This window comes from Theropithecus gelada, chromosome 9 (assembly GCF_003255815.1).
Source record: "Theropithecus gelada isolate Dixy chromosome 9, Tgel_1.0, whole genome shotgun sequence".
NCBI classification, from domain to species: domain Eukaryota; kingdom Metazoa; phylum Chordata; class Mammalia; order Primates; family Cercopithecidae; genus Theropithecus; species Theropithecus gelada.
In genome coordinates this window covers 14,566,178-14,578,177 of record NC_037677.1, presented here as the reverse complement: position 1 = coordinate 14,578,177, position 12,000 = coordinate 14,566,178, and the positions used below count along the sequence as shown (strand labels likewise).

At 40.8% G+C, this 12,000-nt stretch overlaps 1 protein-coding gene across 28 annotated transcripts in view; it reads left to right on the top strand.

The window, feature by feature from the left end:
• Window positions 1-12,000, top strand: part of CREM (cAMP responsive element modulator) — an 87,856-nt gene that overhangs the window by 61,085 nt on the left and 14,771 nt on the right. For 6 of the 28 annotated variants that reach the window (XM_025396677.1, XM_025396678.1, XM_025396680.1 and 3 more), the window contains one exon: window positions 1,958-2,146. The exons of 9 other annotated variants lie outside the window; for them this stretch is intronic. In XM_025396677.1, coding sequence (XP_025252462.1) covers window positions 1,958-2,146 — 189 coding nt within the window. Of the gene's footprint in view, window positions 1-1,957; window positions 2,147-8,648; window positions 8,737-9,396; window positions 10,091-12,000 lie in introns of those variants that run through there. 13 more of the 28 variants (XM_025396698.1, XM_025396690.1, XM_025396708.1 and 10 more) reach the window with 8 other exon arrangements.

Genomic DNA, 12,000 nt, shown 5'->3' with positions numbered 1-12,000 from the left:
TTTTAAAGTATGTACAGAAAATACTGCTCTAGATGAGCCAGATAAAGTGCTGTTACATCAGGGTATCTCAGCCTCAGCTCTGTTGACATTCTGTAACTGACTCTTCAGTTTCTGCCACACTGGCCTGTCAGTGAAATAAAACACAGAGAACACAGCATGTGGAAATCTTTTTAAAAATGTTAATCTGTCTTCCTGTGTAGACACTGGCACCCTAGGTGAAAGAAGTGAAAATTTGTTGTTGTTACTCTTTCCGTAATTCTCATAGGTTTGTCCTATGTAAGGTTATTACCTAAGTGCTTTTTTGCCTACATGCTATTAAAAACGTTTGGAAATGACTTGAAAGTATTCAGAGTCTATTTTAAACACTACTTTACGCTACTGTAAGGCATTTACTTTGATGTATAGATGTCATATTATTCTGGTGATGTGTTTTTAAAATCTTTGTTGTAAAGCTTAGTTAGGTAGTTTATATGTGATTTTTTAAAAAGCATAGCCTCTGGTACCATTTAATACCTACTATTTAAAACATGCAGTTGGAATCTTTATGTTAAAATATACAGACCTTTCAGATATTTTAAATAATACTTATCTATTAGAGTGAAATTTTTGAAACAAAACATTTGATCAGTTATTCTTTGGAAGCTTCAAGTCCATTAATATGTCAACTTTTAAACATGACTGGCAAATCTCAGTATTTAAAGGGAATCTACCTCATATTTGTTGCCATTAGCTGTAGTTATTTGAGACACTTGGTAGAGATAAATATTGTAGCACAAATCCTTTTAGTAACAGTTACTTTTTAAGGACCTTTCCAACTTGACATTTTATATTTCAGGATTCTCCTGACAGACAAAATGGCAAAGATTACACTTTTCTAGACTTGAGCTTTATAACCAAAATATTTTAATATAAATTTATATATAAATATATGTATATTTATAACATATATGTTATATATGACACATATGACATATAATTACATATATAATTATATATTTTTATATAAATATAAAAATACGTTGGTTATATATATAACATATATATAATTGTATGTATGTATTTTTTTTTCTTTTGTAACGGAGTTTCTGTTGCCCAAGCTGGAGTGCAGTACCATGATCTCAGCTCACTGCAACCTCCACCTCCCGGGTTCAAGTGATTCTCCTATCTCAGCCTCCCGAGTAACTGGGACTACAGGCGCCTGCCACCACGCCTGGCTGATTTTTGTATCTTTAGTAGAGATGGGGTTTCACCATATTGATCAGGCTGGTCTCAAACTCCTGACCTCAGGTGATCTGACCACCTTGGCCTCCCAAAGTGCTGAGATTACAGGCGTGAGCCACTGCACCTGGCCTATATATTTCTTAAAAACTACTTTCTTTTGATGACAAATTAGAAAAGTAGTTAGCTGAATGAAGGTACAGATTCATTTTAATTGTAATATTAAATGGGAATTTTTCTCTTTTCTTTCCTTTTTTTAGAGACAGGGTCTCCCTATGTTGCCCAGCCTGGCCTCAAACTCCTGGGCTCAAGCAGCCCTCCTGCCTTGTCCTCCCAAAGTGCTGGGATCACAGGTGTGAGCCACCACACCTGGCCTTAAATGGGAATTTTAAATGGTAGAAGAATGGTGTTTGTAAGGAAAAACATCTGAGAGAATGGAGAAGACCAGGAAGCTGGACTCTCCCTGTCTGCTTCTCCACTCTTCCTCTTGAGTGATGTAGTTAGCTGGATGCTAAGGAGTAGGAACACTCCATGGGCTCTATGAATCTCAAACAGTTATTTTCAGGTGTTTATAAGCTTTTCCTAGGGTATTGTCCCATGACGAATTCAGCATAGAAAATAAGGGTAAGCTGAGAAAGAAGCAATGGTAATAAATAGACCCAGAGTATATTCTTCCAGTAGGGGATTATTAAAAATAAATCTTGAAATTCTCTAATATTTCTTTTCTTTTTCTGTTAAGTTGCTATAGCCCAAGGTGGAACAATCCAGATTTCTAACCCAGGATCTGATGGTGTTCAGGGACTGCAGGCATTAACAATGACAAATTCAGGAGCTCCTCCACCAGGTGCTACAATTGTACAGTATGCAGCACAATCAGCTGATGGCACACAGCAGTTCTTTGCCCTAGGCAGCCAGGTTGTTGTTCAAGGTATATTTTATTAATCTAATACATTTAGAATACCTATGGATTACTATATCACACCATTGACTGGTGATTTTATAGTTTTCTGAAATATATCAAAGGTAGATGGAGGGGGGAGTTGGGACGCACTTAAAAACGCTTACAAAAGAGATATTTTAATACATTAAATAGCAAATTAAGTTTTATCATTTTTCACCTTTTAGCAGGTTTTACTGGCTCTGGAGAAAGGCCAGATTCAGAGTAGCATGACAGAAAAAGAGAGAGAGAAACATGAATGAATTTTTTGTTTTGTTTTGTTTTGTTTTTGAGATGGACTCTCACTCTGGTGCCCAGGCCGGAGTGCAGTGGTGTGATCTCGGCTCACTGCAACCTCTGCCTCCTGGGTTCAAGCGATTCTTCTGCCTCAGCTTCCCAAGGATCTGGGATTACAGACATGTGCCACCACGCCTGGCTAATTTTTGTATTTTTAGTAGAGACGGGGTTTCACCACGTTGGGCAGGCTGGTCTTGAACTCCTGACCTCAAGTGAAGTCCTCAGCCTCCTAAAGTGCTGGGATTACAGGCATGAGCCACGGTGCCCAGCCACATGAATGAATTTTTAAATTAAGTAAATATCCTTCATTTGGGGGTGCAAATGTTGTACCTAATAGATTTATATTACCTAATCTGTGACAATTTAAGTATTCAGGCTGTGATGCCCCAAATTTGAGTTTTTCCCCAGCGGTTACTTTCAAGTCTAATTTCTAGGTAACTCATTTCAAAACAAATGCTGACTTTGGGGTTTTTTGTTTTTTGTTTGTTTTTTTGATGGTTCTTAGTATGTTTGAATTCTGAGGTATCCATTCTAGTTCTTATGGAAGCTGTCAGTAGTGAAATAAAAGTTGAGATGTAGCCCTAAGCTTTTAGGGTTACCTGAGATTTCAACTATTTCAACTGGATTTGCGATATACATTATTTTAATTTAATTCAGTTGTGCTTATGATAACTATAATAGATGTATTTAATATAGCTTTAAAAACTCCTGTGTTTTAATTGAATTCTGTTCCTTTTGGTCCATTTGCTTAGGATTCAGGATTTAGCACTAATTTTTTTTTTAAATTTATTTGTTTATTTTATTTATTTATTTATTTATTTTTGAGACGGAGTCTTGCTCTGTTGCCCAGGCTGGAGTGCAGCAGTGCGATCTCGGCTCACTGCAACCTCCACCTTCCCAGGTTCACACCAGTCTCCTGCCTCAGCCTCCCGAGTAGCTGGGACTATAGGCGCCCGCCACCACGCCCGGCTCATTTTTTTTGTATTTTTAGTAGAGACAGGGTTTCATTGTGTTAGCCAGGATGGCCTTGATCTCCTGCGCTTGTGATCCTCGTGATACAAAAAATTAGCTGAGCGTGATGGCGGGCGCCTGTAGTTCCAGCTACTCGGGAGGCTGAGGCAGGAGAATGGCGTGAACCCAGCAGGCGGAGCTTGCAGTGAGCAGAGATGGTGCCACTGCACTCCAGCCTGGGCGAGAGTGTGAGACTCCATCTAAAAAAAAAAAAAAAATTACTTTTCTTCACAAGTCACAAAGATATTTTTCCACATTTTTTTCTATTTGCTTTATGGTTTTACCTTTCACATTTATGTCTTTAATGTATCTGGGCTTCACTTCTGTATATAGTATTTGGTGGGAATTCATTTTTAACTTATATGGAGCCATTCCCAAGGGTTTGTTGTTTCCTCATTGGTGAATGGGGAAGCCTTAATTAGACAGTAGGTTTGCTTGTGCACGTGGATCTGGCCCGTCTTCTGTCTGATTCATCTTTTTCTGAATGCCAGTGCCATACGTGTTTGTTATCTCATAGAACAAGTTCCCCTTGTCTTTTTTCTCAGTTTGATGGAGGGTTAGCTTTTTGTGCACTATTATTCTTTCATATGCATTTGGAATAAGTTTGAGTTTCTAAGTAGTAGTAATAATAATAATAATAAAACCAATGATGAGACTGCATTAATTTTGTTTTGTTTTGTTTTTTGAGACAGAGTCTCGCTCTGTTGCTCAGGCTGGAGTGCAGTGGTGCAATCTCCGCTCACTGCAAGCTCTGCCTCCCGGGTTCACGCCATTCTCCTGCCTCAGCCTCCTGAGTAGCTGGGACTCCAGGCACCCGCCACCACGCCCAACTAATTTTTTTGTATTTTTAGTAGAGAGGGATTTCATCGTATTAGCCAGGATGGTCTGGATCTCCTGACCTCATGATCCGCCCGCCTCGGCCTCCCAAAGTGCTGCGATTACAGGCGTGAGCCACTGCGCCCGGCTGAGACTACATTTAATTTAGGGACAGCTGCATAATGTTAAATTGACCTATCCCAAACCATAGAATGTCTTGTTTATTCAGATCTCATTTTACTACTTTCAACAGTTGAACATTTTTCTTCATGGAGGTCTTGCATATTTTTTCTTCAGTTGGTTCCTAAATACTTGATGGGTTTTGTTGCCGTTACAATGATACCTTATTTTTTATTGTATTTTCTTATTGTTGCTGGTGTAGAGAAATACAGATTATTTTAAGTCGATCTTTTATCTATTAACTTTGCTAAACTCTAATTCTAATAATTTACTGATTCTTTGTGAATCGGTCTGTGATCCTATGTGAATGTTTATACAAATAGTGATGTTTTATTTCCTTCCTTCCAATCTTTATTCCTCTTTTCTTTTTTTTCTTTTCCTTAAATAATCATGGCCAGGAGCTGCAGTTTAAACGCAGCAAGGCCAGTGGGCATTCTTGTCTTCCTGAACTTAGTGGCAGTGTTGCCTGCCCGCCTTCTGCCTTCATCTCACTGAAGGGCTGTGTCAGCTTCTTTGTGGATTCTCAGTGCCTGTCTTGGCTGATGCCTCAGCAGTATTTAACACTGTCAACTTCTGCTTCCTCCGCTTCCTGAGACTGTGTCCTCCTTGCTCTTCTCTCTCTGCTGCTTCTCTGTCAGTCTCGTTGCTGGGCGAAGCTTCCCCTGCCCCTGTCCTGAGTGTTTCAGTGATCTTCACGCTCGCTCCCCCACCCTCTTCCTGCTGAGCTCCCTCCATGAAGGACTCCCTCCCACCCTGGCTTCAGTTCACTGTGACTATGTCCTGACTCCAGCTGGTTCCTTAGATGGCCCACACATACCTCTGATACAAAATCCCTGAAACTCGCTGTTCCTATCTTCAGTGACCAACCACTGCTATCCCACCTGGTGCTTGATGCCAGAAACCTGGATGTTGTCCCATATTCTCCCCAGTCTCCACTCAAAGTCACTGTGTAGATTCTTATCCCTGGCTGAACCATACATGCTTCTGCCACTCCACGCCCCTCTGTCCTGGCCCTGGCCTGGGTGCTGTCCCACTGACCCAGGCTACCCCTGTGGGCTGCAGTCTCCAGCAGCCACCAGAAGCTGGCTATTGTGGAATAGCTTTCTGATCCTCCTAATCATGCCAGAGGCAGCAGCACCTTTCTTGGCTCAGTTTTTTGGGAATTGTTCCTGAAAATTCAGCTAGACTCTTCATTCCTCACAGTGATTCTGGGAGCCACTGATACTTCTTAAAAACCGCAGCTTCTTGCCCCCAACATCTCCATTACTGCATTGCACTGTTTTTCTTTTCTTTTCTTTCTTTTTTTTTTTTTTGAGACAGAGTCTCACTCTGTTGGCCAAGCTGGAGTGCAGTGGTTGGAATGCAGTGGTGTGATCTCGGCTCACTGCAACCTCTGTCTCCTGGGCTCAAGCATTTCTCCTGCCTCGGCTTCCCAAGTAGCTGAGATTACAGGCATGTACCACCACGCCCAACTAATTTTTGTATTTTTAATAGAGATGGGGTTACACCATGTTGGCCAGGCTGGGTCTCGAACTCCTGACTTCAGGTTATCCCCCCATCTCGGCCTCCCAAAGTGCTACAATCACAGGCGTAAACACCGGCACCTGGCATCTGGGGTCTTTTTTATAAGGGCATTAATCCTGTTCACAAGGGTGCCACCCTCATGACCTTATCACCTCTCAGAGGTCCCACCTCCAAATACTATTGCATTGGAAGTTAGGATTTCAACAGAGGAAATTGGGCAGGGATACAAACATTCAGTCTATAGCATCCTCTCAAAAGCATCCATAAATGTCTGTGACCTGTTTAGACAAAGCCCCAAATCTTTCATGTGGCCCAAATCTTTGCTTAATCAAAGCCGTGCTTTCTTTAATAGCTGCCTACCTCTCCATTTCTCCCTCTTTTGTAATACAGCTCTTTATTTCATTTCCTGGAATAGGCTCTCTCCCTCCAGGGCCACCTGCACACATACTGATTGCCTGATAAGAATACTTTCCCTGATTGTATGCCCTACTCCTGTTTCACCTTAAATGATTCTTCCTCCAGGAAGCCTTGCCTATCCTCCACATCTGGCTTAGGCAACCCCCTGTGAGTTCCTGCTGTACTTCCTTGGGCACACATCATGTTGTATTGTGGTTCTGTGTGTCTTGGTAGATGGTAAGTTCTATTTGGACAAATACCTAGCACAGACCTTGGCATGTGATAATTCAGTAAGCATTTACCAAATGAAAATGAAATATTCTTCCTCTGAAAATGTGATTTGTTCCATGTGTGATTTGTTCCATGTGAGATTAACTGGTCCAGGGAATATATTAAAACTTTACTAAGAGCAGTAATCAACTAAGCAACCCATTTCCCTTCTTTCTTTCCTTCCTTGACTTTTTTTTCACACCAGTATTTATTGAGCATCTATGTGCCAATTTAAAGGAATGCTGACGTAAAAATCAATTTCTTACTGATTTTCTGAAATTTGAAATAAAATTTCCTAAGCATTCTTGGGCCCAAACCCTCAGGTGTGGCTGGGACAGCAAAGAGTCCCTGCTGGAGCCCCATATTGGGGTTGATATCTAGGTCTAGGTGACCATCCAGGCTTTCTTACTCAGCCAGTATATCTTCAGCTGAATTGAAACCCTAGCCCCCTTGTCAGGTATCCTGGAGAATTACTAGAAACGTGGACACCCCCTGAAACTTTACCTCCTGAGCATCTGAGGTGTACAGTCCTTACCTTTACTGGAAGATGATTAAATTAAATACAGCTAAAATGTGGTGGGATGTCCTTTCATTGACATAAGGTTGGGTTGAATTCTAATCGTACAAGGGGAAAGGGCTTTGTACAACTCACTGATAAAAACAAAAGGTCGGCCAGGCGCCGTGTCTCACGCCTGTAATCCCAGCACTTTGGGAGGCTGAGGTGGGCAGATCACCTGAAGTAAGGAGTTCGAGACCAGCCTGGCTAACGTGGTGAAACCCCGTCTCTACTAAAAATACAAAAATTAGCCAGCCGTGGTGGGCACCTGTAATCCCAGCTACTCGGGAGGCTGAGGCAGGAGAATCATTTGAACCCGGGAGGCAGAGGTTGCAGTGAGCCGAGACCGCACCTTTGCACTCCAGCCTGGGGGAGAATAGCGAGACTTTGTCGCAAAAAAAAAAAAAAAGACAAAAGGTCTCAGTGGCATGTCACTTATTTTTTTGCAGTGGAAATGCCAATAATTTTTTTCCAGGCTATGGTCTGTTCTACGGTTGAACATTTGCCCATTTTTGTGTCTAACCTTATAATCACTGAATTTTCTACCATGATCCAGCTTACTATGTGCTGAGCCTTCATTAAGTGATCCAAATAAAATTTGACATTTAAAAAAAATGTATAAATAGTAATTTTGATTTATTTATGAATTTTAAAAAATCACAAAAGTCTTTTCAGGTTGGTTTAATCTGGTAAAACAATGTATTAGGTTGAATCAACATGAAACTGCTATTTTTGTGGGCCAAAAGGTCAAATATCAGCAAGTTCATGTGATTCAGTCTAGTAGTTATGGGGGAATACTACATAATACTTGCTCCATTGGCACAATGAATTTTAAAAATTTCATTATCTACTCCCTTCAAGTGAAAGTAGCAAATTCTGTATCACCTTAGGAAGAGTTGGATTTTTTGATGGTGTAGCAAATAGCTCAGCAAATTAAAATGTGTTAAGTAAACACAGGTGGCTGGATATTTCTTGGTGAATTTAGAAGTGACTATGGAATACGGTATTTCTTTCCTGATAATCAATGTGGTTTTTTTTTTTTTTTTAATCCCCAAAGTTTAAATCTCCAAGTGTTTTTTTCCTCCTATAAGTTAGGAAAATATATAGCGTTTATTCTCACTATGTTTACCTAGAAACCTTGGACACAACAATAATAAAGAAGTAGCCCTGTAAGATACAATCATGTAACTTTTAGTGCTAAAAGAAACATTATTATTATTAGTAGTAGTAGTAGTATTATTATTATTCCAGAGCCCACCTCAAACAGATTTCTATGTAAAAATGAGAAACAAGAGCATTAAGATGGTTTATTACAGGAAGAGTTTTTATAGGGCTGGGGTTTCAGTGAGCTCGCCTGTGACAAAGCAAATTGATGGCAGTGATAGGCTAGTGATGTCATTGTGATGTCAGTCCTCCTGCTTATCCTGCACATGCTTGCTAATTTGGAACACTTTATGTTGAACTGTGGTAGAGGAAACAAGACAGTTCTGTCTGCAGAAGCCTATTATGGCTGTAACTGGAGATGACACAGGTAAGAATGTTAAAGAGGGGTTTCAGTTAATTCTGCAGATTGTTTTGAAGTTTAGGAAGTATTCAGGAACATCTGAGTGTTTCAGAAAGTGTTACTCTCCTAGTCACTTAGGTTTAAGACTTTTTTGAAATACACATCTATATATATTCAGCTCACTTTGTTAGGGCATCTTAGTGTGATTGTTTCTTTGCTCAATATTCTATTGCTTGCTTGACTGAGGCACTAATCCTCTCTTCCTCCCTCTGTCCTCCCTCCCCTCCTCCCCCTTCCCCCCTTCCCCTCCTCCCTTCCTCCCCTCTTCTCTTCCCTTCTCTTCCTCCCCTGCATCTCTGTGTCTCTCTTTCATGTGCGTACCATTCTGCCCTACTAAAATAAGCTGTTACTTCATCTGCAACCTGTTGCAAATTCAATCTAGCCGCAGGTTAAACATACAGTATATACTGTTCACGTTCTGATTTCGTTACTGTGGGCAAATGCAGCTCCAAACAGAATAGGAAAAACCCGCGTGTTATGGATGTTTATGTGCCTACTTGTTTCTTTCCTCCTGTATTTAAAATGGTCTGTTCAGCTAATTGAGTTCAAAGGGCTGATGTCATTACATTTCCTGGAATCGTGTTTCAGCAGGGGAAGTGGAAAAGTTAAACTCCAAGCGAGGTGCACATTGACGTCAGTTCCGAGTCATGTTGTGATTTAGTCAGTTCCTTTCTGTTTTGTAAAATGCTGCTGACAGATTTAGAGTTAACTGGCTCACCACTGCCTCTGCCTCTGCCTCCAAGCTCCCTTTTAGACTGAATAGCTTTTCTTGTTAGCCCTACTTTATCATTTCTTTTGAAGTGGGTATCTGCTTGAAGAGGGAGACACGTCACGAAACTGTAATGCATGAACAGAACTCGGGAGTTGTCTGGCCAGCTTAGTGGTAAGATCGAGCCTCCTACTGAGGCCGTCTCTGCACGCGCCTGGTGAGAAATGGACGATGTATGTATAAGCTGGCGGATTCTTTACTCTTAGTCCATCTATAGGAACTTGTGATTCAGAGCGCTCTCTAGTGTTCAGTCAGGGAAGTGCTTGTCTTTTACTTACTCTACCAGCCTCTGGTATTTAAATTTGTAATGGGTTATTTTTCACTAGGTTTGCTTTTCTCAGTAACAGATAGTGATTTCGAAAGACTTAGTTACTAATAACCTTTGTGTGCTTGCAGCGTTGTTTATTCAGTGGTCTTGTTTGTAATACAATACTGAATTTGCAGTTGAATTAAGAAAGAGTGGATGGTTTTAAACAACTTCACTACAATTTAGCTCTTCGAAGTTAATGGGTCTCAGCCCTCTTTCTGGATAGGAACACTGGATTGTCTTGAGTAAGTAAAACCTGTATTACATTGTTTTTAAAACTGTCTTGAGGAGCTATTTTTTTTTTCTCAAGGTTTGTGAAGTTCTAGAGATGCTATAGACTGCAGAACTCAAATGATGAATTTATTTTAAGATATAGATGAACATCTCAAACACTGCATGTCATATGATTCTTAGAACCAGAAGGCACTTTTGTACATATATTTATTTTCTAAAAATTATTGGTTTATATCTTTCTTTGCCAGGCCTTTCATTCCTATTCCCCTTTTGACTTGTCTAAGCATAAGACTCATAACAAAAAATAAATAAAATGATGTGAAAACGCTGTGTACTTTTTTTTTTTTTTTTTTTTTTTTGAGCCGGAGTCTCGCTCTGTCGTCCAGCCTGGAGTGCAGTGCTGCGATCTCGGCTCACTACAAGCTCCGCCTCCCGGGTTCACGCCATTCTCCTGCCTCAGCCTCGTGAGTAGCTGGGTCTACAGGCGCCTGCCACCGCGCCTGGCTGATTTTTTGTATTTTTAGTAGAGAACAGAGTTTTACCGTGTTAGGCAGGATGGTCTCGATTTCCTGATCTCGTGATCCACCCGCCCGCCTCGGCAACGCTGTGTACTTCTAACCACTATTTATAAATAGATAAACATTTTTGACATTTGTTTTTACAGAATGAACATAACATCCTTGAAAGTTTTTTTCACAGTTTTACCAATAATGCTACACATGATTGAATTTCCCTTTCGAATTTAAACTTATCAAAATGCTGAAACTTTAACATGTCAAACAACAGAACACTTTTTCAAAAGACCTGATTTTGCCTTTGGAAATCATATTTTTTAAATCTGGTCAATTCTTACAGAATCAGTGCTACTTGAAAAATGAGTAATATGTTTTATTTCATTTTTATTTATTTATTTATGAGACAGAGTCTCGCTCTATTGCCCAGGCTGGAGTGCAGTGGCACGATGTCAGCTCACTGCAAGCTCCGCATCCCGGGTTCACGCCATTCTCCTGCCTCAGCCTCCCGAGTAGCTGGGATTACAGGTGCCCGTCACCACGCCTGGCTAATTTTTTTTTTTTTTTTTTGTATTTTAGTAGAGACGGAGTTTCACCGTGTTGGCCAGGATGGTCTCGATCTCCTGACCTCGTGATCTGCCCGCCTCGGCCTCCCAAAGTGCTGGGATTACAGGCATGAGCCACCGCGCCTGGCCTCATTTTACTTTATTTTTTAAAGCCAAAAGAGCACAGGGTTAAGGGACTTTTTTGAAGGTTAGTAGAGTAGCTTTAGGAACCAGACCTCTGGGCTCTCAGTTCTGGGGTAACCCTGTGGATCGGCAGACCAAGTAGATTGAGCTAGATTAGTGGCTTGCAAACTTTTCAACCATGACCCACATTATATCATGACAAAGTGGACCTATGTGTGTGTGTGTACCCTACATTTATATAAAACGTATTTCAGACATAATTCTTATCCTTAACAAAATGTGATGTACCCATAATTCCTTTTCTGTCCTTTTTTTTAAATGCTTTTCTTGACCCATGACATTTACTTTATGACCCGTTAATGGTCTACAGCTTACAGTTTGAAAAACTCTAATCTAGACCGAAATCAGGCTCCTAACACTAATGGCTGGCCTAGAAAAGATATTAGCATTTACTTACAGGATCATGAAATGAAATATAAAAAATAAATGACTGGGCGTGGTGGCTCACGCCTGTAAACCCAGCACTTTGGGAGGCTGAGGCGGGCGGATCACAAGCTCAGGAGTTCGAGACCAGGCTGAGCAACATGGTGAAACCCCGTCTCTACTAAAAATACAAAAATTAGCCAGGTGTGGCACGCATCTGTAATCCCAGCTACTCAGGAAGCTGAGGCAAGAGAATGGCTTGAACCCGGGAGGCAGAGATTGCAATGAGCCGAGATT